We start from the raw sequence: 27,939 nt of genomic DNA, 5'->3' as shown, positions 1-27,939 counted from the left end.
CAACTTGTGTTCTCAAGCCCCATTCCGTGGGCTCATCGTCTGAGCAGCTCCAGGGCTTGGCCCGTAACTGCAGACCGGATCCCTCTGAAGGAGGCAGATGTACTTTCCAAGTATCTGGGTCTCCATCAGACTTGACTATCCACCGCGGCTAAATTAGTTTCTTTTCCACTAAAGCGCATTTACCTTTTGTTAGCCAGCCACCTTTGTGTACATAACCGTGCCCTGGGAGAATCTGCTTTATATAGGATGTCTATAAAGTCATGACAGTGCCTTTGAAGAAGCTATAAACTCAATCTTTAACATGTCAACAGAATCAGAGTCGAGCACAGTTTATTATCCACAGGGTTGAGAGGGCATGCTTGTTTGAACTTTTGCCTCTATGTTCTCAAACTATCCTGAAAAGGATGATTGAAACACTCAGGCCCTGACCATGATGGGAAGGGGCTGTTTCCAAGCCAAATACAGCCAGTTACCCATTGAAGCAGTATTTTACAGTGACGGTTTAAAATAGATAATATTACATGGGAAGAAACATAGGCCAGAGTGCAGACAGGACTCTTACTCAGGAATCCTGACGTCAATATTTTTACTCTGAGGACTCTGAAATTAAGCAGGGATCAGCTGCTCTGGTGGGGGATAGGATGCACCTCAGAAATCTTAACATAAATACCACACAGGGCAGGGTTGCAGGCCTTCTTTCTCGTGGGATGGTTCTTACTGCCTCCGTGGCTTCTGTCTTGTTGTTGGGGCAGTATATACACCCATGAGCAGTGTATATACTCCGTTACCCCTCTGCACCAATGCCTCTTACTCCTGCTACTGGTACTCAAAACAAACTCTCACCAATAGCCTAAAAGGAAAGTATGGGGGCAGGTATGGTGGCGCAATTATAATTCCAGTACTTGGGGGACTGAAACAGGAGGACTGCAGGTTGTCAGCCAGCCTCAGCAATTTAGCAAGGCCTGTTTCAAATTTTTAAAATAAATCAAACAGGGCTGGGGGTATAGTTCAGAGGTAGAATGTTCCTGAGTACAATCCTCAGTACCACAAAAAATTAAAAAAGGAAGTTATGAGCTGAGAGTGTAGCTCAGAGGCATAGAGCATCTGCTTAGTGTACACAAGACTCTGGATTTGAGCCCCAGCACCCACCCTCAGAAAATAGATTTTAAGGTATATTTTCTTTTTCTTCTTTCTTTATTTCTTTCTTTCTTTCGTTCGTTCTTTATTTTATTTTATTTTATTTTTTTTTGCGGGTCTGGGGATGGAACCCAGGGATGTTCAACCTCTGAGCCACATCCCCTGTCCTATTTTGTATTCTTGATTTTGAAACAGGGTCTCACTAAGTTGTGGAGGGCCTCACTAAGTAGATGAAACTGTCCACTAACTGCAATCCTCCGGTCTCAGCCTCCCAAATGCTGGGATTACAAGCGTGCGCCACCACACCCAGCTTAAGGCATAGTTTTCAATTCTGTTAAGTTTTCACTTTAAGAAGATCTTATGGTGATTAAAGGAATACCTACCCCCCCCCTCAGTACTGGAAATAGAACCCAGGGGCATTCTACCTTCAATCTACACCCTCAGCCCCTTTTTTTAGAAACAGGGTCTCACTGAGTTGCAAAGGGCCTCACTATGTAGCTGAAGCCGTCCACGAACTGTGATCCTTCTGTCTTAGCCTCCCAAATGCTGGGATTACAAGCGTGTGTCACCACGCCTAGCTCCTACAAAGTTTTAATGGTCCACCTCTGCTTAATGTTGGTCCAAGATACAGGACATCAGAGAAACTTTAGGTAGGTGTGTGTGTGTGTGTGTGTGTGTGTGTGTGTGTGTGTGTGTGTGAGAGAGAGAGAGAGATTGGGATTGCCAGGGGCATTCCACCTCTGAGCTACACCCCTAATCCTATTTCCTATTTTGTAGAGAGCCTCACTAAGTAGCTGAGGCTGGCTGCAAACCTGTAGATTCTCCTGCCTCAGCCTCCCAAAAGCTGGGATTACAAGCATGCGCCACCACGGCTGGCTTGTTTATTTTGAAACAAGGTTTAAGTTGTTGAGGTTGACCTTGAACCTGCAATCCTATCAGTTTCACAACTACTGGGATTACAAGTATGTATCCCCGTGCCCAGCAAAACTTCAGATTTTTGATGGCCAGTCTCACTTAGTGGAGAAACCAACAGAGGGTCTGCCTTAAACAAGCAATTCACTATACTTTTCCAAGGTCCATTTCAGAGGTTAGTAATGGTCTAATGAAATGTACGGTAGAAATCATGCTCGCTGTCAGCTTCCTAGATGAGGTGGGGCACCTGTGAAAGCCCAGACCTGGGGCCTAAAGCACAACCTTAGTCTATGTTATTGGGCCAGGGCAGCCTAGAAAATGCATGCCACTGGTGACATAGTACATCTCATGAGAAAGCAAGAGTGTCCAGAATGTGCAAATGTGTTGTCAATCACAACTTTAAAAATGGGCTTGAAGCCGGGCATGGTGGCGCACGCTTGTAATCCTAGTACTTGGGAGCCTGAGATGGGAGGATTGTGCCAGTTCAAAGCCAGCCTCAGCTACTTAGTGAGACCCTATTTCCAATAAAATATAAAATAGGTCGGAGAGTATAGCCCAGAGGTAGAATGCCCCTGGGTTCCATCCTCAGCACGGCAAAGAAGGGGGGGGGGCGCCTTGAACCTCTTTCCCAAGTGATGGTAAGTTGAGAGCGTCACTTTTCATAAAGGCCTCACAGTCATCATATACTTGGGGGTTGGGTATTCAGGTGCTTCAAAGATACCAATGTTCTCTTGTTGTTGTTGTTCTTTGTAAAAATAAAAATTTACTGGTATGGAGCCTAATTTTCTAAGATGGTATCCCCTTTTTCATGGAAAAGCATAATTATGCCTTCTAATTATTGAGAAGGAATTTACATGATTTTATATACAACATGTATCATGTTCACAACAGGCTTTTAAAATAAAGTAAGGGATACATATGTGTATGAAAGTGCTTTTATGTAATTAGACACGTTAAAGGATTAACACTGTAAAACACAGTCTCCGAATTAGAGAAGCCAGTGCGTCTGTGTCTATGTCTGTGCTGAAACCACAGAAGTGGTTCTACCTGTGCAGCGGGCGGGCCGGGCGAACGCACTCGGCCCTGCTCTAGCCTCACCCAAGCCTGCTGGGTCATCTGAGGACCCGTCTGAACTTCTGGAAATGCTCTAAGAATCATTCTACACAGTTTACTTTGAGCTTTTATTAGGGTTGGTAGAGAAGAAAAAAGAGGCAGGGAGGAGGAGAGAAAAACAGTACTGACATAAACAAATGCTACGATTGAAAAAAGACAGTTGCTTAAACTTTCCAAGACCATTTTGAGGAGACTTCAATTAAAGGTTAGACACTGACCATAATAGCCTCTGAGTATATTTTTATAGCCCTGTTTCTGCTCTCCTGTTTTTCAACAAGGAATCCCACCCCCAAAAGGTTTTACTAAGGTTCCCATGATGTACATGCAAACCAAGTTTGTGTCATATTAATGGTGTTAATACTAAGAAATAGAAAACGTGTACGCTCCAGTTATTAATTCAAGCTGCACAACCAGGTAATGAAAATTCTTTAAAAAGTTGTATTACTTTTTCCTTTCTTTTTGGGTACTGAGGATTGAACCCAGCGATGTTTTACCTCCAAGCTATACCCTCAGCCCTATTTTATATTTTATTTTGAAACAATATCTCACTAGGTTCCGAGGGGCCTTGCTAAGTTGCTAAGGCTGGTCTCAAACCTGCTATCTTCTTGTCTCAGCCCGAGGCTGAGACTATATAATGGGATTTTAAGCATGCACCACTATGCCCAGCTTTACGTTTTAACAATTAAAACTTTTTTTTTGGTAGTGGGGATTGAACCCAGGGGCATTCTATCTCTAGGCTACACCCCCAGCCATGTGTGTGTGTGTGTGTGTGTGTGTGTGTGTGTGTGTGTGTGTGTGTGTGTGTGTGTGAGAGAGAGATGTGCTGGGGATTAAACCCAGGGGCATTCTATTTCCGAACTATAACCCCAGCTCTTTTTTTATGTTTTGTTTTGAAACGGGGTCTTGCTAGGTTTTGAGAGTCTTGCCACTCTGATGAGGTGTTCTCAAACCGGTGATACTTTTGTCTAAGGCTCCAAAATACTGGGATTATAGGCATGTGCCACTATATTTTTTATTATTATTATTATTATTATTATTATTATTATTATTATTAATTTGGTTTGAAAAAAGAGTCACTAAATTGCTATGGGTCTGAATAAATTGATGAGGCTAGCCTTGAACCTGCAATCCTCCTATCTCCCAAATACAGAAGTGTGCCTCCATGCATGGCAATAATTAAAAACATTTTTGTAACCCAATGGCTTTATAGACTGCACTTGACTGAGATAGAAGTGAGTGCCATCTATACCAACCTATTTACGAGTCCTCAAAGTCCCTTACTAACACCAACACAGACAACTTATTCCAGTGGAGCAGGAGGTGAGGAATGGAGAGAAAGAGGAAATCTCTGAATGAGATTAGTGAAATCATAGAAATAAAGAAGGCAGAATTTGCTTCATAAAACTATTTTTTAAAAACCTCTAGCACAGACCATTGAAATAGCTGACATGCTCCTACCCACCAAGAATTTGGAGCTTAGGCACAAGTTAGTTGAAAAGAATGTAAACAAGTCCAAACTTCGGAAGTTCACTGCAAAGCACTTCCTGCGTTGCTATAGGAGCCAAAGCAAAGTGACGCTGAAGTTGTCTTACCGCGGAGCAGTGAAATCCGTGCTCTTCCTGGCTCCAGAGAAACACCGCCAAGCAGAGCGCAAGTTCCCCTCTGGAGCAATGGCTTGTGCATACAATACACTTTAAGGAAAGCTAGGTATGGTATTACACGCCTGTACGCTGGCACTGGGAGGCTGAGATAGAGGAATCTCAAGTTCCAGACCAACCTCCAAAGGAGACCCTATCTCAAAATAGAAAATAAAAAGAGCTAGGGGTGTAGCTTGGAGGTACAATGCCCTAGGTTCAATCCCCAGTAACAAGAAAAAAAAAATTATACTGAATCAATGGAGTCTGGGATTCCACAGAAGTTATTTTTAAAACATTCTGTAAGAAAAGGGCACTTTAGGAGCAAAAGGCGAAACCTTGTGAAGGTTGTCATCACCACCAGTGAGCAGTGTTTTTACCTTTCCTGAGTGCCAACGGCTATAAAAATGCCCATTTCATTTACCCTGCTCCCCTGCACCTTCCAGGTAGGTGTTGGCAGAAGCACCGCAGTGAGGGCAGGCGCTGAGGCGGGTGGAGGGGCCAAGTCAGCGCGTGGCAAAGCCTGGATTTAACCAAGTGAGGCCTATTCACAACATGAAAACCGGCAACGAGGTCGAGGATGCAGCTCAGTGAGAGACAGCTTGCCCGGCATACACGAGGCCCTGGGTACAATCCCTAGTACCAGAAAAGTAAAAATAAGAATAAAACAGGGCTGGGGTATAGCCCAGAGGCAGATCTCCCCTGGGTTCAATCTCCAACACCCCCCCACACACACACACACAGGGCTATCAATCAAGAGGAAAGTCTTGGGGGTGGGGTGTTATATGTGAGGCCTTGAGTTCAGATCCCAGCCCCACAAAAACCTTTCCTTGATGTCCTCTTATCTGAATTTAATTGTTTAGTACTGTGTGTGTTTGGGGGGGGGGGGGTTACTGGGGATTTAACCAAAAGGAACTCTTTTGGTTAAAAAACCAAAAAGACTGGCAGCAAACCTGCGATCCTCCTTCCTTGGCCTCCCTAGTACTGCGATTGCAAGCCTGTGCCACCACATTTGGCCATTTGGTACTTTTTTTTTTTTTTTTAAATGGTACTGGGGACTGAACTCGGGTATTTTGCCTGTGAGCTATACCTCCAGCCCTATGTTTTATTCTTTATTTAATATTCATGTTAGTGAAACAGGGTCTCACTAAGTAGCTGAGGCTGGCCTCAAACCTGTGATCTTCCAGTCTCAGCCTCCCAAGTACTGGGATTACAAGTGTGCACAACCATGCCCGGTTCATGTAGTACATTTTATAGGTACAAACTCACCCATACTTAATGTCACTAGCACACAAACCACTTTATAAAACAAATACAAAGTACATTTTTAGTATCAATAAATTAACATTTAAGAGAATTTAAAGCATGGCTTTGCATGTGCTTTCAGAATCTAGCGGACATCCTTATGGACAAATCAAGAAGAAAGATGAGGGGCTGAACAATCCACATGCTCCCGCTCCAGCTCCTGAGGCATCCAAAGCCCCAGCCTTTCTTCTGTTAGTTCTGCTCTTTATTTGGCACCCTGCGAAGCGCAAGCAGCCAGATTCTCTTTCATGGCCTGGTTGCTTGATAAAAGGCGTGTCTATGTCCTGTAACTTGGAGTAATTTTTTGCCTTCGATGCAATGAAAAGTTCTTTTATTTGAACATTATTACATTTGCCCTCTAAGTGAATACCGAGGGAGGTGGGGAGTGTGTGTGTTCCTGGGGATTGAACCCAGGATTTTCTGGCTCTGCGCTATCAAGCTATACCTTGGCCCTTTTTATTTAATTTTAGAAACAGGGTTTCGGTACTTTGCTGAGAGTCTTGTTGCTGAGGCTGCCCTCAAACCTGCAATCCTCGTATCTCAGCCTCCCAAGTACAGGAAATTACAGTCATGTGCTATCACACCTAGATGTGAATTCCAAAATCCTATGAGAAATTACACTGCAATATTTCATACGGGTTCTATTTTTAATTCCTTTTTTGGGGGGAGCGGTACTGGGGTTGGGACCCCGGGGCATTCTACCTCCAAGCTACACCCCCAGCCCTATTTTTTATTCTTTATTTTGAAACAGGGTTTCACTGGGTTGCAAAGGGCTTCATTAAGTAACTGAGGCTGTCCCCAAACTGCGATCCTCCTGTCTCAGCCTCCCAAATGCTGGGATTACAAGCATGTACCACCTCGCCCGGCTTCCTATTTTTTTTAAAAGTCTGTATAAAAATGCGCCATTCTTTGATTTTTTTTTTTCCCTTTGTTATAACTTTTTGTTTGTGGTACTGAGGATTGAACCCATAGGCTTCTACCTCCAAGCTACACCCCCAGCCCTATTTTATTCTTTATCTCAATTAAGTTTCCCAGAGCCTCACTAAGTAGCTGGGGCTGGCTGTGAACCTGCAATCCTCCCTGTCTCAATCTCCCAAGTACTGGGATTACAAGTGTATACCACCACGCCTAGCCCTTTGTTATAACTCAATACTTGAACAGAATGTACATTTCTTTCCACCTAAGCTTATTTTCATATGCCATCATGCTTCAAAATTATTCTTTAAATGATCTGAGTATGTAGTTATTTATGACTGATGTCTTGTATAAAGCAAATAACGGAGAAAAATGGGTTAAAAGACCCAAACTGCAAGAGTATCACTGGCACCAGTTTACACTAGAAATTTTCTGACTGCTATCCTGGGATTTTTTTTTTTTTAAACTCAGAGGCTTTCTACCTCTGGGCTACACCCTCAACCTATTTTATATTTTTAACTTGGAAACAGGGTCTCACTAAGGTGCTGAGAGCCTCACTAAGTAGCTGAGCCTGACTTCGAACCTGTGTGATCCTCCCAAGTACTGGGATTACAAGCGTGCACCACCACTCCCGGCTGGGGAAATTATTTTGGTCTTTTAATCTTAAAACTTTACTGTTAAAAATAAACTTGCTGCCGGGCGTGGTGGTGCACGCTTGTAATCCCCGCGCTTGGGAGGCGGAAACAGGAGGATTGCACAGGTTCGAAACCAGCCTCGCTGGTTTAAGAGACCCTGTTTCCAAATAAAAATAAAAAATAAATAAAAAATAAATAAAGTTGCTTAGCTGGGCGTGGTGGTGCATGCCTGTAATCCCAGTACTTGGAAAGCTGAAACAAGAGGATCACAGGTTCAGCACCAGCCTCAGCAATTTGTGAGGCCCTCCACAACTTAGTGAGACCCTGTTTCAAAATAAAGAATAAAAGCCGGGTGTGGTGGCGCACGCTTATAATCCCAGCATTTGGGAGGCTGAGACCCGGAGGATCGCGGTTCACGGACATCCTCAGCTACTTAGTGAGGCCCTTTGCAACTCAGTGAGACCCTGTTTCAAAATAAAGAATAAAACAATTGGGCAGGGGGTGTAGCTCGGAGGTCAAATGCCTCTGGGTTCCATCCCCAGACCGCAAAACAAAAAGAAAAAAAAAGAATAAAATAGGGCTGGGGGTGTAGCTCAGAGGTAGAATGCTCGAGTTCAACCCCTAGTCACCAAAAATAAATAAATAAACAAACAAACAAACAAACAAATAAAATAAAACTCAACACTAAATTTGTAGAAGACTTCAGACTGAACATGAATCCTAAGCCTTTTGTCAAGTTTTATCAGACCTGATGTTCTGATAGTGTTTCACATAAGCACGCGGTAGCTGTTGTTCTCTCTGGAGTAGAGCCAGAGGTTTCCATGTAAACCTGATATTGGATCTGCTCCAGGCCTTATGTGAAAACCTGAAGTTTTTCTAGTTTCCCTCGGGGAGAGGATGGTTCCGACACTTCTGGCTACTTTTCCTTCTTCACACTTACAGAAGCCAGGTACAGTGGCACACGCTTGTAATCCCAGTACTTGGGAGGCTGAGACGTGAGGATCACGCAGGTTCAAAGCCAGCCTAAGTTACTGAATGAGGCTTTCAGTACCTCAGTGAGACCCTGTTTCTAAATAAAAATATAAAATAGGTCTGGGAGTGTAGCCCAGAGGCAGAGGTAGAATGGCCCCTGGGTTCTATCTCCATTACATAAAAAAAAAAAACAACTTCCAGATGCCTTTTATGAGTGTTGTATTTTCCAGTTTCCTATTAACTCTTAATCATTTTAAATAACTCCTTACTTTTCTTTAGGCAAAGACTAATTGGAAATTTAACAAACTGCATACCTAAGAGAAATGCCTCTCTATTTTTTTTTAGTCTTTTTTTTTTTTTTTGCAGGTCAGTTTTTAAATCATGTGCTAATAATACCATGGGGGGGGGGTTATAACAAGACAAGAATGCAAGGCCATTCTAAGATGATAAAGAAAAAAGAGTATCTGTACAAATCTTTGAACTAATTAATCACATGCTGGGCACGTGCGGCTGCTGCTTCTTTTAATTATGCTTGGGTTATGAGTCACTGGTGCTTTTTCACAGTGAACCTATTTCTGAAGGGGGGATAGACACAGTTGGGTTGTTTTTTGAGCCCCAAAGTATGTGTGCACTGTTGAGAAAATGTGACCAATAGTCCCACACAGGGCTGGGGGTGGTAGGTGGGGGGGCCTCCATAGGAGCTCAGGCTGAGTCCCCAATCCTGCTATGTCAAATGTCTGCCTTAAAACTCTGCACTTTAAACACATTGAACAGATAAACACTGGATCAGGCTCATGACCTCATCTGGCAGCCCCGCACACTTCCCATCCAAAAGTCCCAGCTGGGTTCTCACTGACTGGGCCTCTTTAGCCACTCTGAGCAGCAAGCTTAAGAGAGACGTAGGGAGAAACTCTTCTAACTGATAAGAAACACACTGACACGGTGCCTGGTGTGGGGGGAGCCTGAGATGTGCCATCTGGATACTTGCATTTGAAGAAAGTTTTGTTTAGTAGAAATAATTCACCTAAATTACAAGCTGTATAAATATTAAGATCAAAAGTTCTACGTTGCAGACCTAAACTGTCAGGAAAAGCTGGGATACAAGAAACAGAGACTGACATGCAGGCGTCTGTCTAGCTAGAACCAAAGGTTTCCCTGTGGCCAGTGCCTCCCTCCACTGCCCTGTATTTCTTTGAACTCAAGTTTAGACCCATATTTCATGGCTCCAACCTTTGCCTAGAGAAGTACTTTAGTGGCCAGGTGTCGTGGTGCACGTCTGTAATTCCCAGAACTTGGAGGCCTGAGACAGGAGGATGGAAGGTTTGGAACTAGCCTCAGCAACACAGGAAGACTCTCAGCAACCTAGGGTGACTGGTTCCAGACCAAAAAAAAAATAAAAATAAAAATAAAAATAAAAAAGGACTGGGGCTATAGCCTGGAGGTAGAATGCCCCCGAGTTCAATCCTCAATAGCACAAAAACAAACAAACAAACAAAAACCCATTTTCCCTAACTATTTAGAAACTTGGTAGTCAGAGAGCTATGAAATTATTAAGATAACTAAAAGTATGTCCAAGGTTGGAATGAATGCGGTATAAATAACTGCAGTATTTCCTTAATTGCGAGGAGGAATTTATGAAGAAGAAAAAAGTAAAGTTTTCCTGATTATATCAAGTTTATATCAAGTTTCAGTATGTGACACTACTGGGGGTACTGGGAATTTGAACTCAGGACCATTCTACCTCTGAGTTACAACCCCAGCCCTATTTTTTATTTTGAAACAGGGTCTCACTAAGTTGCAGAGAGCCTCACTAAGTAGCTGAGGCCAGCCGAGAACCTGTGATTCTCCTGTCTTAGCCTCCCGAGTACTGGGATTACAAACGTGGGCCGCCACACCTGGTTTTTGAGTACTTTTTAAAACATCTTTTCTTATAAATTATTAAAGCTTTTCCTATAAATGCGTATTACTATACTGTGGTATCAATAAATATCTCAAAAACAATCAAGACATAATTTTTTATTTTTGTTTTTGTAGTGCTGGGGATTGAACCCAGGGGCATTCTACCTCTGAGCTACACCCCTCCGCCCATTTTATTTTTTACTTTGAAACAGGGTCTCACTAAATTGGGGAAGGCCTCACTAAGTTGCTGAGGCTGACCACGAACTGGCAGGACATAATTTAATAGTATATATATTTTCACAGTTTCTCTTAATTTTTCTATTTATTACAACACTTCTTATTTTGGGAGTCTAAAGAATGGCCACCTTGTTCCTCTTCAAAACAAAACTGCTTTCACTCTTTTATTCCAAAAATCTATTTAAGCCTAAGAAAAAATACTTTTCTTTCATATCTCTTGTTATTAAATGAGTCCTCCAAGGGTTGAGCTTTCCCCCCTTCTGTTATTTATTAACAAGTAAAACACATTGTTGAAGGGTAATACAGTCGTATTAAGTAGCACTGCCATCATAGAAACATTTTAATCCCTGTTAAGCATTTTAAATCACACTGGGCCGGTTGTGGTGGCACATGTTTGTAATCCCAGCATTTGGGAGGCAGAGACCAGAGGATGGTGGTTCGCAGACAGCCTCAGCTACTTAGTGAGGCCCTTCACAACTCAGTGAGACCCTTTTTCAAAAAAACAAAAAGACTAAAAAATAGGACCAGGGGTGTAGCTTGGAGATAGAATGCTCCTGGGTTCCATCCTCTGTACCAATACATACATACATACATACATACATACATACATACATACATACGAGACTAAAATAAAATAATAGGGTTCAGAGTGTAGCCTGGGGGTACAATGTCCCTGGGTTCAATCCCCAGTACCACCACCAACCAAAAAAAAAAAAAAAAAAAAAAAAAATCACATGGGATTCCGAAAGAACTCAAATCTATCATTGAACTCAGTCAGAAAGAAATCATTTTTCAAAAATTCAGCAAAGCTGGGCGTGGTGGCGCAAGCATGTAATCCCAGTGCTTAGGAGGCTGAGACTAGAGGATTTCAGGTTTAAGGACAGCCTCATTTACTTAGTGAGGCTTTCTACAACTTCGTGAGACACTGTTTCAAAAATAAAAAGCAGCAAAAGAAATAGGGCTGAGGGCGTAGCTTAGAAGTAGAATGTTCCTGGGTTCAATCTTCAGTATCACACAATAAATAAATAAAAATAAAATTTCAATGACAACTTCATACCTCAAGAATAGTTATAATCTTTAAAAGAGAAAATAAGTGGTACTAGTGAGGATATACTAAAATTGGAACCACTTGCAATGCTAGTTAAAATGTAAAATGGTGCAGTCTTTATGGAAAACAGTCTGGCATTGACTCAAGAAGCTAAACACGCAATTGCCCTATGACCCAGAAATTCCACACGTAGGTAGATACCCAAAAGAATTGGAAAAAAAAAAAAACTCAAAATACTTGTATGGCAATGTTCACGGCAGCATCATTCACAAAGACCAAAGAGAGAAACAACGTAAGTATACACCAGTAGGTGAATGGGTGAACAAAATGTGTATCTACAAAATAAATCACACAGCTATAAAAAGAAGTTGCCTTCTGAAAAAAGCATGTATGACCCTCAAACTCAATATGCTAAGAAAAAGCCAGAAACAAAAGGAGAAACTTTTCAATATTTACAATAGGCAAATTCAGACACAGAGTAGATTGGAGGTTACCAGAGCCTTGGGGAAGGCAGAATGGGAGGCAATGCTTAATGACTGTGGAGTTTTTTCTTGGATTAATGAACATGTTTTAGAAATAGAGTTGGTGCACACCTGCAATCTCGGTACTTGGGAGACAGACAGGAGGGTTGAAGGTTCAAGGCCAGCTTCAGTACCTAGCAAGACTCTGGGCAACCTGTGGAGACTCTGTTTGTCTGTTGGGGCGGGGGGGACGGACGACTGGAGATTGAACCCAGGGGTATTCTACCTCTGAACTATATCCCCAGCCCTATTTTTTATTTTGAAACAGGGTCTCATTAAGTTGCAGAGGGCCTCACTAATTAGCTGAGGCTGGCTATAAACCTGTGATCCTCCTTTCTCAGCCTCCCAAGTACTGGGATTACAAACATGTGCCATCAAACTAGCTGAGATCCTGTTTTGAAACAAAAAATTAAAAAGGGCTAGGGTTTGATTCAGAGGTAGAATGTCTCTGGGTTCAGTCCCCAGTACACACACATACACATACACCAAAATAAAAAAAAAAGAAAGAAAAGAAGGAAAAGGTGGTATGGATACACAACCTGGTAAACTTAACCAGTGCTGCTAAATTGTATACTTAGAAACAGCTAAAATGTCATTTTTTACATGTATTTTACCAGGATTTCAAAACAAAAATTAATGTTATACTACCCAAACTACTCAGTTTTAACTTAATTTATTTATTTATTTGTGGTGCCGGGAATGAAACCCAGGGGATTTCTACCTCTGGGCTACACTCCCAGACCTATTTTATATTTTTTATTTGGAAACAGGGTCTCACTGAGTTACTGAGAGCCTCAAACCTGCGCAATCCTCCTGTCTCAGCTTCCCAAGTACTGGGATTATAAGCATGTGCCACCACACCTGGCTTCTCAATGTTAACTTTAAATGAATGAATTATATGGTATGTGATTATGTCAGTAAAGCTCTTTAAAAAGACAGTATACTGATATTTAGAGATCACTTAGACCCATGAGCACAGGTTGAGAGTGGGGGGAGATACTGCACTAGCCTAAGCAATGCTTAGTTATAAAGATAATTTAATAATGTACTTATAGGTTAATAATATAAAACTTTTTTTTTTTTTAAGTACTGGGGATGGATCCCGAGGGCATTCTACTTCTAACCTACATCCTCAGCCCTTTTTTAAAAAATTTGCGCTGGATATTGTGGCACATACTTGGGAAACTGAAACAGGAGAATTGCAGTTTCAAGAACAGCCTCAGCAACTTAGTGAAACCCTTAGCAACCTAGCAAGACCCTGTTTCAAAATAAAAATAAAAAATAAAAAAGCTGGGATTGTAGCTCAGAAGTAGAATGTCCTGTGTCCCTGGGTTCAATCTGCAGTGACCCTCCTCAGGAAAAAGTTCAGTAATATTGCTTAATTCTACAGAGCATGTCTTTCCAAAAGATTATCAAATCAATAAGACATAGTCTGAAAATGGCAGAAAAGTAAATCGATTAAAAAAATTCACTCGCTTCTGGGGAAAAGACTAATTAACACTAGTAACGGAACCAAACACTAACCACAGCAGAATCTCCAAACATGGAGAGATGCTTCCCAACACTACGCCCTAGTCTATATAGAGAGATTTCCTGGACCGAGGCTTGAATTTCTCAATAGTGGAATAAAATGAAACATTACCACTCTGAACTCTCCCCTGAGGAATCTGAGGATAAGCTTTGAAGGGAAGCCTGCCAAGACATGAGAGGAGAAAATTTCGTAATGGTTATGAGCATCATATGTTTTTAACTCGTCAGTTAGGAAAAGCGACTCAAAAAGAGCCACAAAGAAGATGTGCATTAGCTTCAGGACGGGGCACGTTACCTTGAATGGGCCCAGTTTCACGGCACAAAGGAATCGTGCTCTAAGGAGGCATACCAACTTTATCGTGATCATTTGTCCCAGACAATGTAATTAAATAGTCTGTTTTTCCCACCAGTAAAAATGTAGCGGCATTCCAGAGGCAGAGCAAACAGCAAGACGCTGTAAGGCAGGGCTGAGGGGCGGGCAGTCCACTCGCCCTCGCTGCACCGCCAAACCAGCCGTGGCTGGCCGGTGGCACACTCCTCTCCAGACCTAACTACAGCACTCAGGCTGTTTTTTTCTTTCCTTTTTCTTTTTGATTTAGTATGGTAAAGAAGGAAACATGGCTGGGCGTGGTGGTGCATGCTTGTAATCCCCGCGCTTGGGAAGCTGAGACAGGAGGATTGCACAGGTTCGAAGCCAGCCTCAGCTACTTAGTGAGGCTCTCAACAACTTAGTGAGACCCTATTTCCAAATAAAATTAGCCCAGAGGTAGAAAGTGTCTGGGTCCCACCCCCAGTACCACCAAAAAAAAGGGGAAAAATGGTTTTTGTTTGTTTGTTACGTTTTTTTTGTTTTGTTTTGTTTTGTTTTGTTTTTACTATTATCACTTAAGCATTAAAACAGTAAACTTCAGGTATCTGTTGAAAAAACCATCTATCCCCTAAGGAAATGAGGGAATGCTCGCTTGTTAGATGCAGAGGTCACTATTGTTCTTCAGACAGTGAGTCAGTGGTCCTTATTCACATGTGGGTTTCCACTGCTGCTGCTTCCTTGACAAGAACAAGAAAAAATTCATGCAACAGAAAGTTAAAGGACCAGCCCACCAGCAACCCCAGCCCTATTTTTTATTCTGAACCAGGATCTCACTGAGTTGCAAAAGGCCTCACTAAGTAGCTGAGGCTGTCCGCGAACTGTGATTCTCCTGTGTCAGCCTCCCAAATGCTGGGATTACAAGTATGCACCACCACGCCTGGCTGGACCAGAAATAGTTCTCTTTTGTTTCCTTATTCTTTTGCAGTACCAAGGGTTGAACCAGAAGTGCTCTACCTTTGAGCTATACCCCTAGCTCTATATTTTCTTTATTTTGAAACATGATCTCGCTAATTTACTGCATGCCTCTAGCCTCAAACCTGTAATCCTCCTGTCTCAGCATCCCAGGTACTGGGATTACAGACCAGTGCCAACAACCTGGCTAGGACCCAGAATATGTTTTTTTTTTTGTTTGTTTTTTTGTTGTTTTTGTGGTACTGGGGAAGGAACCCAAGGACATTCTACCTCCAAGCTACATCCCCCCCCCCCAGCCCTGTTTTTTTAATTCTGAAACAAGGTCACACTGAGTAGAAAGGGCCTCACTAAGTAGCTGAGGCTGTCCAAGAACCGGGATCCTCCTGTCTCAGCCTCCCAAATGCTGGGATTACAAGCGTGCCCACCACGCCCGGCTGGACTCAGAATATTATTGCATTTACAAAGATGCCAACCTGGTTAGAACAAAAGCAAATACTGCCTGAAGCAAACTTCCGGTTTTATTTTTAAGTATAAAATTCAGTTCTATTGGGAAAATTCTAGTTGTTTCTAGGTAATATAAAAAAAAAACACATAAAATATTTTTTCCTTCTTTGTGGAGCTGAGGCCTAAACCCAAGGCCTGATGCTTTTAGGTAAGCACTCACTCTACAACTGTTCCTTCTCAGCCCCATAAGATTATTATTATGCGCATGTGTGGTCTTGTGTATAGAACCCAGGGACATTCTATTTTTGGGCTATACCCTCAGCCCTTTTTATTTAATTTTTTTTTTTTTTTTTTTGCGGGTCTGGGGATGGAACTCAGGGGCATTCAACCTCCAAGCTACACCCCCTGCCCTATTTTTTATTCTTTATTTTGAACCCGGGTCTCACTGAGGGCCTCACTAAGTAGCTGAGGCTGTCTGCGAACCGCGATCCTCCAGTCTCAGCCTCCCGAATGCTGGGATTACAAGCGTGCGCCACCACGCCCGGCTCTATTTTTTTCAATATTTTGAAACAGGGTCTCACTGAGTTGCTATGGTTGTCCTAGAATCTACGATCCTCCTGTTTCAGTCTTCCAAATACTGGGATTAGAGGCATGCGCTACCACGTCCAGGTATAAAGTTGTTTTTATATTTTTAAATTTTTATTTATTTATTTTTTGCTTTTTTGTGTGGATCTCGGGATGAAACCCAGGGACATTCTATCTCCGAGCTACACCCCCTGCCCTATTTCTTTTATTCTTTATTTTGAAACAGGGTCTCACTAAGTTGTAGAGAGCCTCACTAAGTAGCTGAGGCTGGCCTTGAACCTGTGATCCTCCTGTATCAGCCTTCCAAATGCTGGGATTACAGGTGTGTGCCACCATGCCCAGCTAAATTATTTTTATATAAAGATATTCAATTAAACCAGGCAGCCGGGCGTGGTGGCGCACGCTTGTAATCCCCGCACTTGGGAGGCAGAGACAGGGGGATTGCGCAGGTTTGAAGCCAGCTGTGCTGGCTTAAGAGACCCTGTTTCCAAATAAAAATATAAAATAGGTCTGGGAGTGTAGCCCAGAGGTGAAAGGGCTTCCAGAAACCCTAGTACCATCAAAATAAATGAACAAACAAACAGACAGACAGACAAACCAACCAGGCATGGTAGTACACACTTGTAATCCCAGCACTCGGGAGGCTGAGACAGGAGGATCACGGTTCCCAGACAGCCTCAGCTACTTAGTGAGACCCTTTGCAACTCAGTGAGACCTGTTTCAAAATAAAGAATAAAAACTAGGGCTGGGGTATAGCTTGGGGGTTGAATGCCCGTGGGTTCCATCCCCAGTACTGCAAAATAAATAAATAAATAAATAAATAAATAAATAAATAAATAAATATTATATACTACTTTGCTGTGTATTAACGGTACTTCATATGTAATGGGTTTATACTTTGTTCTGCAGGAGAAGGAATATTCTGGTTAGAGGTCATTTATCCCAAAGCAGAACATTTCTGGACTCTGGTAGATTCTGGAATCCTAAGACATTCCTATATGCTTTACATGAAAAGCAATTAAACTGTTCCTTTTGAAAGCACACATGTGTATGTGTGGGTGGGGGTACTAGGAATTGAACCCAAGGTCATTCTACCACTGAGCTACACCCTCAGCCCTATTTTATTTTAAATTTAAAACAGGGTCTCACTAAGTTGCTGAGGCTGGCTTTGAACCTATGATCCTCCTATCTCAGCCTCCCAAGTACTGGGATTACAGGTGTGTGCCACCACACTTGGCTCCAGAGTACACATTTTTTTTTTTTTTTTTTTGCTTTGAAGTCTACATCCTTTCCAAGTCTGTGATCCAATGACATCATTGCTCTAAGCGGTAAAGGCTCTCCTTGGAGCCTCCACATCACAAGAACATCCGGTTGTCAAAAAACCTGTGGTCTCATCAAAGGAGCAGCTGACAGGGCACCTGCAGGGACCAGGGCAATACAGAGACCAGGACAGGCCCCAGAAGCCCATACAAAGACCCTGGCATTGCAACATTAAGAAAGGCCCCTTGCATTCTTTATGAAGCACTGGCTACACTTTCTGCTGTTTTAGTTAACACTCATGGCTGTTTAAGCCAACTGCCTGGCATGTGCCAGAGCCAGACATCAGTGGGACCCCTCACCTGAAGACAAGAAAGTGCAACTAGATTCTGCTTCCCTTGCTTACTTCTCTGAGCGTGGTCTGTTTCGAAACACACCTAAGGCGGAAAGAATTTACTAAAACAATGCTGGTAAAAGCACACAGCAGACAAGATGCCTACCAACCAAATGCCTACAGGTACCTCTACTCAATTACAATGGACTATAATTTATTATATTCCAATGCAGAATGTCTTTTGGGAAAGCCTTATATGCACCTTTTTCTCTTACCAACCATAATAAGGACCATGATCTGTTTAATTAACAACAGCAACAGAAGCCACATACCTAAGAGGGAAACTTCATGAAATAATAAAAGCCAAGCAAGGTTTTGATCTTGTCTTAGCTCAGCCATTTCGAGTACAATGATGGGCAGGCTAATCTCTCCCTCATTTCCTCTGGAGAAGAAAAGAAACACTCCACTCCAGACCTGGTCCTTTAGAATAAGAGTAAAAAAGTGGCCCAGTGTGGTGACATGAACCTCCAATCCCAGTACTTGGGAGACTGAGATAAGAGGATTGCAGGTCCAAGGTTCATGCATGGTATCACCTTAGTGAGACCCTGTTTCAGCGTGGATGTGGTGATGCTGAATTAAAATAAGATCTGCATCATGGCATATTTTGAGCATTTCAGTAAAAGCTAAAGAAAAGCAAGGAGAACAAAATTATGGCATCTACAAGGAAATGTCCCAAAATTAAGAAATCAGATGCTTTTCCTAATATGCGAAAACTAGGGAGAGATTAGTAATAGGAGGAATTCTAGTTGAAGAAGGAGCCCTATAGAGGAGCAATTAAGGTGACCTATTTGAAGGGATGGGAGGGAAGAATGGAAACTCTTTAAAGCACATGATATACTTAAGCATATCAAAGTCATCACTAAATCAAGCATGGGAAGATGGAGGGGGAGGGAATGGGGTGGGGATTGGATAAAGGCTAATTGGGTGATTGTGCATGTGTATCTCCACAAGCTTTTTATTCCATTAAGATGTTTGACTACAATGCGCCATAAAAATATATTAACAAGAAAAAATAATTTGCACATCTAGTCGCAATCCATGGAGAAAGCCTTTAGAGGATAATTAAGTTCATGAGTCCTCCCCTGTTCGACTGAGTAGTGATAACTTTCCATTTGATTTCCAATTCAGAGAGATCCTATTAAAAAAAAAAGTGGTTGCCTCCACCACCTTCTACAAACACTCCCATGAACATATTGTGAATGTGTACTTACATTCAACGCGTTCTTTGCAGCTTCTGCTTCTGAGCGACTGTCAAAACTGACAAAACCTACGGGCTGAAGAGAGAAGGAAAAATAGAAGAGAAAAAAGAATTAGGGAATGCTTGATTTGCTGGGGTCATGGGTGATGTAAACTGAAGAGTTCAAAGAAATGACAATGGGCAATGGGTAAAAACATGAAAATCAGACCCAAAGAATCACGACGCAATGGCTCTGCCGAATATCTAACATGAATCAGAGAGACGGTGAGTGGAATACTTCAAGGGTACAGCTGGGAATTTAGAGAATCATAAAAAAGAAAATTATCTAGAGCTGCTTGGAAGGTAAGTAGCAGTGAATGAAGGGATAGAGGACTGTGCTGGAGGAGGTCTATTTCGCTAAATGGAATTCACTATGCCCAAGTTTCTTCACCTTTTAAAGTAGACAGAGTAGTCGGGCATGGTGGCACATGCTTGTAATCCCAGTATTTAGGAGGCTGAGACAGGAGAATTGCAGATTTATGGTTAGCCTCAGCAAGTAGTGAAATTCTCATCAACCTAGTGAGATCTGTTTCAAAAATAAAAATAAAAATAAAAATAGAGTAGGGGTGTAGCTCAGATGTAGAATGCCCCTGGGTTCAAAATCCCCAGTAACACACACACACACACACACACACACACACACACACACACACACACACACACACAAACACACACACACAAATTACTGTGCTTAATTGAGCATGTTGACCACACTGTTTTTCCAAGTCAATAGAAGCCATAATCCCCTGGATTCAGTATCTTTCTATCCAGCAGGCTGCCTGCAATATAGCTTGTTTCTGATGAATTAGAGAAGGGGAGTATGCCAAGTGCTCCATTTAAAATATAAGAACAGCCAGGCATGGTGGTGGTGCACGCTTGTGATCCCTGCGCTTGGGAGGCGGAGACAGGAGGATCGTGCTGGTTCGAAGACAGCTTTGCTGGCTTAAGAGCCCTGTTTCCAAATAAAAAAAATATAAAAATAGGTCTGGGAGTGTAACCCGGAGGTTTTCTAGGAACCCCAGCACCACCAAAAAAAAAAAAAAAAAAGAACAAGAACAAGAAAAAGAACAAGAACAAAAAGCGAGGTGTGGTGGTGCATGCCTGTAATACTAGTACTTGGGAGGCTGAGACAGGAAGATCATAGGTTCAGGACAGCTTCAGCAACTTAGTGAGACCCTGTTTCAAATTAAGAAATAAAATTGGGCAGGGTGTATAGCTTAGGGTAGAATATCCCTAGTTGCCCTCTAAAAAAAAAAAAAAAAAAAAGTAGGAAAAAAAGGGGAATACAAGTGAATTTTGTTACCATTAATCATTTCCTGTGAACCTACAAATTAGTCTCAATATAACCATGCCGGAGGCATTGCTTCTGTGGCTTTCTGGGACAATTTGAAACATCCCAGCTGGAAACTATGGAGTTGAACATCGTTTTCCTGTGCTAATCTAGTCCATTTCACCTTTAACACTAAGGGAACAACAACAACAACAACAATTCTGCTTAGAATAAAAAGAAAAAAGTTAAGCTCCATTATTGTTACTAGAGAAAATTTCAAAATGATCCTTTACACAGAAGTTTAAATTTCTTACCTGCTTAGATGTGAGCTTTATAAGGGAACCCTCATAACCCTGGGGGGGAAAAAAACAAGTTTAGTCTAAAAAAGAAATACCACTGGAAAAAATTACAATTCCATCTTTTGTTCAAATAAAAACGAGTCTTTATTAATATCAACTCTACAACCAGGCACAGTAGAACACCTTTAATCCGACTACTTGGGAAGCTGAGACAAGAGTATTGAAGGTTCAAAACCAGCCTCAGCAACATTTTAAAACCCTGTTTCAAAAATAAAAATAAACTAAAATAGGAAATAGGGCTGGGAGTGTAGCTGAGAGATAGAACTCCCCTGGGTTCAATCCCCAGTACCACACACAACCCATCTAGCTCTTCTCATAAATGCCTCCAACGTTAGCTAAGAAAGAAAATTATACCCACACACAATGTGAGCATGGCGGCTCGATTAGGCGTGTCCCCAAAGAAATCAAGCCCTAAAATTTGTGCATCAATAAATGTTTCTCCTTCCTTGGATGTTTTAATGAAATTATGCCATGAGAGGCAAATAGATGTGTTTGTTGACAACAGATTTTTGTTTTCTTAATCTAAATAAGAATAGAGATGGGCTGAGCATGGTGGTGCTCACTTATAATCTCAGCATTTGGGAGGCAGAGACAAGAGGTTCATGGACAGCCTCAGCCACCTTTCAGTGAGGCCCTTTGCAACTCAGTGAGACCCTGTTTCAAAATAAAGAACAAAAAATAGGGCTGGAGATGTAGCTCGGAGGCAAAATGCCCCTGGGGTTCCATCTGCAGAGAGAGAGAGAGAGAGAGAGAGAGAGAGAGAGAGAGAGAGAGGGAGATTTTCATAAAAGTAGGAGAGAAAAGGGGGTACATCTAATAAAGTCAGAGCATTTTGTCTTGGCCATATATTTGCTATAAAATAGCAACGAGAAAATATTGAGCATACAATTTATTAATTAAAACTTCAAAACTACCAGAAAGGGCTGAGCAGGCAATAAAACTGCATTCTAAATTCTTTACTTACTTAGGGTGTCAGCCAGCTTCATGGCTGTATTCTGACTGGGACATGCATAACTTTCCTGGTGGGTTTTTATTCCAGGTCATCCTCAAGGAAAATGAAAACATACCTTCCTTTCCTCCCCACTCCCCTAGTACTGGGGTTGGAACCTACGGACATTCTACCTCTGAGCTACACTGCCAGTCCTATTTTTTAGTCTTTATTTTAAAACAGGGTCTCCCTGAGTTGCAAAGGACCTCACTAAGTAGCTGAGGCTGTCTGTGAACCATGATTCTCTTGTCTCAGCCTCCCAAATGCTGGGATCATAAGCATGTGCCGCCGTGCCCGGCTTTGTACCTTCCTTTCACTACTTCTCTTCTCATTCTCCTGATCCATCGGGTTAAAAGAAGAAAGTGAAGCTGGGCGTGGTGGCGCATGGTTGTCATGCCAGCGCTTGGGAGGCTGAGACAGGAGGATCGCACAGGTTCGAAGCTAGCCTCAGCTACTTAATGAGGCTCTCAGCAACTTAGTGAGCTCTTGTTTCCAAATAAATTGTAAAACAGGGCTGAGGGTATAGCCCAGAGGTAGAAAGTCCCTGGGTTCCACGAAGAAGAAGAAGGGAGGAGGAGGAGGAGGAGGAAAGGAAGGAAGGAAGGAAGGAAGGAAGGAAGGAAGGAAGGAAGGAGGAAGAAGGAGGAGAAGGAGAAGGAGAAGGAGAAGAAGAAGGAGGAGAAGGAGAAGGAGAAGGAGAAGAAGAAGGAGGAGAAGGAGAAGGAGAAGGAGAAGGAGAAGGAGAAGGAGAAGGAGAAGGAGAAGGAGAAGGAGAAGGAGAAAGTGGCCCCACATTGTAGGACATACCTGTAATCTCAGTACTTGGGAGGCTGAGACAGAAGGATAGCAGGTTCAAGCCCAACTCAAGGTACCTTAGTGAGATCCTGTCTCAAATTAAGAAATAAGCCAGGCATGGTGACATACTCTTGTAATCCCAGCATTTGAGAAGCTGAGACAGGAGGATCACGGTTCGCGGACAGCCTCAGCTACTCAGTAAGGGCTTTAGCAGCTCAGTGAGACCCTGTTTCAAAATGAAGAATAAAAATAGGGCTGTAGCTGTAGCTCGGAGGCAGAATGCCCTTGGGTTCCATCCCCAGTACAGCAAAAATAAAAAATAAATAAAAATAAATAAGTAAATAATAATTTAAAAGGCTAGGGGTATAGCTCAGAGGAAGAGTATGCTTGGGTTTAATCCCCAGGACTATAAAACAAAAGAAAACAAAAAAACAAATAACAACAAAACAGGGTAACAAAGTATTTATTTATGAAAATAATGGTTGCTGTTTTGCTCTGATGGATGGGATGACACAGAGCGGGTACCGCTTGACACAAATGACCACTACAGTTATCAGTAGAGTCAGATTGCTGACCAGGGTAAGCCTTGGGACTTTAATTAAAAGAGGGCTGTAAGCAATGTACAAAGGCCCCAACTTCAGGATTGGAGCTTCTGGACAGGATGTTGGGATTGATTCATCCTCCATCTTCCCAGCAAAAAATCTGTTACCAATAGCACCTATAAGCATTCAACCACTGATGCCTTGAGGTCTTCTGGCCAGCGAGGGCATGATTCACAACCCTTCCTCTTTCTTTTGCAAGAAAATCTCTCTGGAAAAACCTGAAGGCTTCAGAGGTGATGGACAAATGGACGTTTTGTTTTAGTATAAGACTCTGAGTCAGAGAAGCAGGACCGCATCGTAGTTTAGAATGGGGGTGGCACTGCAGCTGCCACTCGACACCAACTTGAGCTGTACATTTGTGTAAATTCGTGGCCTGCCAGGTTCTAGCTTCCTCCTGTCCTCCAAAGGCCTCTTCCTCCTGTCCTCAAGGCTTCCTCTTCAAAGTATGGTCGTTTCAGTATTAGTCCAACTGCCCATTAGGGTTTCAATCTCAGCAACATTAAATATCTCTAAAGTGCTTTGGCTTTCACCGTCACGGAGGACTGGCAACTGCAGTAGATGTTTTACTGAACAATAGAAAAGACTCCCCTCAATTTATACAAAGCTTTTTGTAAATTTGTGACTCTGTTTGAAACTTTGAACTTTTACCGTGAAAAATACTGTTCTGTGTGCACGCACATGGTACTGAGTATTGAACCGAGGGGGGCACTTTACCTCCAAGCTACACCCCCAGCTCTTTTTACTTTTTTAAATTTTATTTATTTATCTAGCATTACTAGGGATGAAACCCTAGTTTCTGTTTTTTTATTCTTGACTTTGAAACAATCTCACTGAGTTGCAAAGGATCTCATTAAGTAGTTGAAGCTATCGTAAACTGCGATCCTCCTGTCTCAGCCTCCCAATGCTGGGATTGCAAGCATGCGCTACCACACCTGGCTACTTATTTAAATTTTAAAGTGGATCTTGCAAGGTTGCTGAGAGTCTCACTACATTGCTGAGGCTGTTCTTGGACCTGAGATTTTCCTGTCTCAGCCTCCCAAGTACTGGTATTATAAGTGTGGGCCAAGTCTCTTCTTGCTGATGTGGGTGTGCTACTGGCCCTGGCAGTCTGTTCCATGTAGAACAGCCTTAGGTGATCACCACACTTGTTCTAGTCTAAGTGGATCTAAACACAAATCATCAAAAAGTAATAAATTAGCCGGGCATGGTGGCACACGCTTGTCATCCCAGCATTTGGAAGGCTGAGACAGGAAGGTCATGGTTTGCAGATAGCCTCAGCTACTTGGTGAGGCACTTTGCAACTCAGTGAGACCCTGTTTCAAAATAAGAAATAAAAAAGAAGTGGGACTGGGGCTATGGCTCAGAGGTAGAATGTCCCTGGGTTCCATCCCCAGTGCCGCAAAAAAAAAAAAAAAAAAAGTAATAAATTACTCATTACCTATTTATATTTGAAATGCCATAATGTAAGTCAAGCCTGGATCAATCCCCAGTACCAATACCATCAGAGGGGGGGGGGGGTTGTCCCTAATTAGTTGATTCGTTCTTAGAAGCTAAAGGACATTTTTGTCATCCTAAGTGAGATTGTATATCAGAGGTCAGTTGTTAACTTTCCTTTACTCATTAATCTTTTCCAAAACATCTTTACAAGGTGATTTTGCGACCATAATTTTTTTCCCTCCTCAAAATTCCCACAAAACATGTAGTCTGTTGGTTTCCTTCTACAATTTTTGAGAGAGCTAGAAGAAGTACCTTAAATGGTCTGAAGAGCAGATAGAGTTCTCGAGGTTTGATGTCCAGAGGGAGCCCACTGACAAACAGGGTTCGGACCTGAAAGAATAAATGTAAGACATAAGCAAGGGTGTAGACAACCCAGAGAGCTGCATTCACCTGAAACCCAAAAACATGCTTCTCCAGATACTCACAACTCCTGCCAAAGTCCTGCTCTTTCCACAACACAATGGACAGTCTATGCTGAGATGTCATTAAGCGAAAACCTTAGCTCTCACATTGTTACTTCTACTTGGATTATTTAGAGTGAAGTTCCATCTGCTTGATTAAAGTTATAAGTGGAGCCAGGTGTGGTGGAACATGCTTATAATTCTAGTACTTGGGAGGTTAAGGCTCCCAAGGATTGCAGATTGTGGCCAGAGAGATAAGAGGAGACTTTTGGATGTTATGTATTATCTTTGAGATGATTTCATAGGCTTATGTCAAAACTTAAAAAATTATATATACACTTGATATCAAATCTGCTTGGAGGATCACAAATTTGTGGCCAGCCTCCACAACTTAGTGATACCCTGTTTCAAAATAAATAGTAAAATAGAGCTAGTGATATAGCTTGAAGGTAAAATGCCCCGGGGTTCAATCCCTAGTACCACCAAGAAGAAATAAAGTTATAAGCAGACTTTGCCAACCAGCCATTGCTCAGTTCCAAACTGGGGTAGAAGGGAGGCTTCTTACTATTTAAATATTACTTTAAGAAAATTATGTCACAAGGACAGTAACCATGACCATATAATGCTTCCAAAATAAGGGATGGACACCAAGTACTATGTGCATGTATGTCACTATCAACATGACTTACGTTATAATGTGAGACACTAATGCACCAATAAAAGCATATTAAAATATTTCCAAAATAAAACTGAAGCAAGTTTTAATTTCTCCTGCTTGTCTTGTTCTTATTTCCCTCAATAATGTTAATTACAATAATTTTAATAAATTACAGCAGCCAGGCATGGTGGCGCACGCTTTTAATCCCCGCGCTTGGGAGTTGGAGACAAAAGGATCGCGCAGGTTCGAAGCCAGCTGTGCTGACTTAAGAGACCCTGTTTCCAAATAAAAAAGTATAAAATTAGGTCTGGGAGTTTCCAGGAACCCCAGTACCACCAATAAATAAATAAATAAATAAATAAATAAATAAATAAATAACAGCAAACAAGTTAAACAGACCTAAATGGTAACCATAGTGTGTAGATGCTCAGCCCTTTCCATGACTGCTGCTCCAATTCTTGACACAAACAGCATGTGTACCACCATGTGCAAGGCACTGCTAGCTGCGACTGATGAAAGTCCTCAGGGCACACGTAAATACACATGGCACAAAGCTAAGTGTCTGCTAACATGCAGAACACATATGGCGTTTGAAGGAGAACTCAAATGACTGGTAGGATTTTATCAGAAACAGATGAAGGTGGGCAAAGGAAAGTATCACCGAGGCAGTGGCATGAGGCGCAGCCTGGTGTGTTCTGGAGCAGTGAGCCAATCTGAGCAGGGACCTTGACCTGAACCACAGGGCACATCGCAAGCCTAGAGCTAAAGACCTATTCTTGATTCAACAGGCAAGCGTGCCATCGCGCTGACTTTCTCTCTAATTAGACTAACCCTACATGATTGAGTTCCTTGTTAGATATTAGGCTGCTATTTAAAGAAAAATTCAATGGCTACTACTTCCTAGATTCCTGGCACTTTCCTCTGTGCTTCTACAGGAGCACAAATCAGCAAGCAAGGACCTTTTATAGACCCAGAACAGTGTACCGCCAAATGCTAGGCTGTTGCATGCACATGTCTAATGAGCATTATAATGGCGTAAACAGTACCAGAAGTCTTATTTTGCTCATTTATATGTTAAACAGCTATACTGATATACAATTGATATATAGTGAACTATGCATCTGTTTTTTTTTTTTTTTTTTTTTTTTTTTTTTTTTTTTTTTTTTGGTAGTACTGAGGGTGGAACTCAGGGGCTTTTCTACCTCTGGACTATACTCCCAGAACTATTTTATACTTTATTTTGAAACAAGGTCTCACAAAGTTGCTGAGAGCCTCACTAAATAATGAGGCTGGCTTCGAACCCGGGACACCTGAAATCATTTTTCTTTCCTCACTCGTCTCACCACCATGCTTTGGATCTGGGCCATTACATAGCAATGCATGGATGGTTTGGGCTTTACTATACTTCAGAAAACACAGAAGCTAAGAGGATTCTGGCCTGCAGGGAGCTTAATCTCACTGAATGAAAATGAATATGCAAATGACCTGAAAGCCTATTAGCTCTATCATAACCAATGAAAATCCAAAAAGTGACTAAAAGTATAATATTTAAAAAATCCACCACCCTCATAATAAATGAATGACACAATAAACTTTGGGCAGGTCAGACATCCAGGGTATCCCTTAACTTCCCGGTGGTGGCTATGGACACAGATGCCAGGTACTCTGCCTCCAGCATCCCAGATGTTCACTTTATAAAACACAAGGACCAAGCATGCCTCACAGAAGGTCACAAGATGAAGCTGCTGACAGCTGTATCCCAGAGAGACACTAATGGACTTGCTGGTTGTCCCTCCAGTTTCATTTTGTCCCAACAAGATGGAAAGTATAAATGGCAGCAGAAATTAGCTTGTGCTGGACGGAAGTGCGATCAGTTTTGGCTCAGTCTGCTAGCCTTACTGCAGAGGTAAGAATTAAACTTGGCACTGCATTCTTAGATGTCACTGTCAGCCAGCCCCCCCAAGACAAGCCCATTCAGTGGCTGACTTCTGATTGAACAGACTCCAAGAAGTAAAATCACTGAGGTTGTCTAGAGCCTCCTCTGATAGAAACAGCAAAGAGAGACCTTGAAATAAGAAGCTCATGAGTGCACACTTGTAATCCCAGCACTTGGGAAGCTGAGGCAGGAGGATTGCAGGTTTAAGGCCAGCCTCAACAAGTAGTGAGACCCTGCTTCAAAATAAAAATAAAATAGGGCTGGGGGTATTAGAATGCCCCTGGGTTCAATTCCCAGTACACGAAAGAAAGAAAGAAAGAAAGAAAGAAAGAAAGAAAGAAAGAAAGAAAGAAAGAAAGAAAGAAAGAAAGAAAGA

General features: G+C 42.1%; 1 protein-coding gene across 2 annotated transcripts in view; it reads right to left on the bottom strand.

Annotated features, from left to right (window-relative positions):
• RBPMS (RNA binding protein, mRNA processing factor) overlaps positions 1-27,939 on the bottom strand; it is a gene marked incomplete at its 3' end in the record, with an annotated part of 210,385 nt that overhangs the window by 83,491 nt on the left and 98,955 nt on the right. For both annotated transcript variants that reach the window (XM_080710173.1, XM_080710172.1), the window contains exons 2-4: positions 24,821-24,898; positions 20,642-20,680; positions 19,032-19,094 (exon numbers count right to left, since the gene is read on the bottom strand). In XM_080710173.1, the coding sequence (XP_080566299.1) occupies positions 19,032-19,094; positions 20,642-20,680; positions 24,821-24,898 (180 nt within the window). The remainder of the gene's footprint in view (positions 1-19,031; positions 19,095-20,641; positions 20,681-24,820; positions 24,899-27,939) is intronic.

This window comes from Muscardinus avellanarius (assembly GCF_963383645.1).
Source record: "Muscardinus avellanarius genome assembly, chromosome: 14".
Classification (NCBI taxonomy): Eukaryota; Metazoa; Chordata; class Mammalia; order Rodentia; family Gliridae; genus Muscardinus; species Muscardinus avellanarius.
The sequence above is the reverse complement of the archived record's forward strand: the minus strand, read 5'-3'. Positions and strand labels throughout refer to the sequence as shown.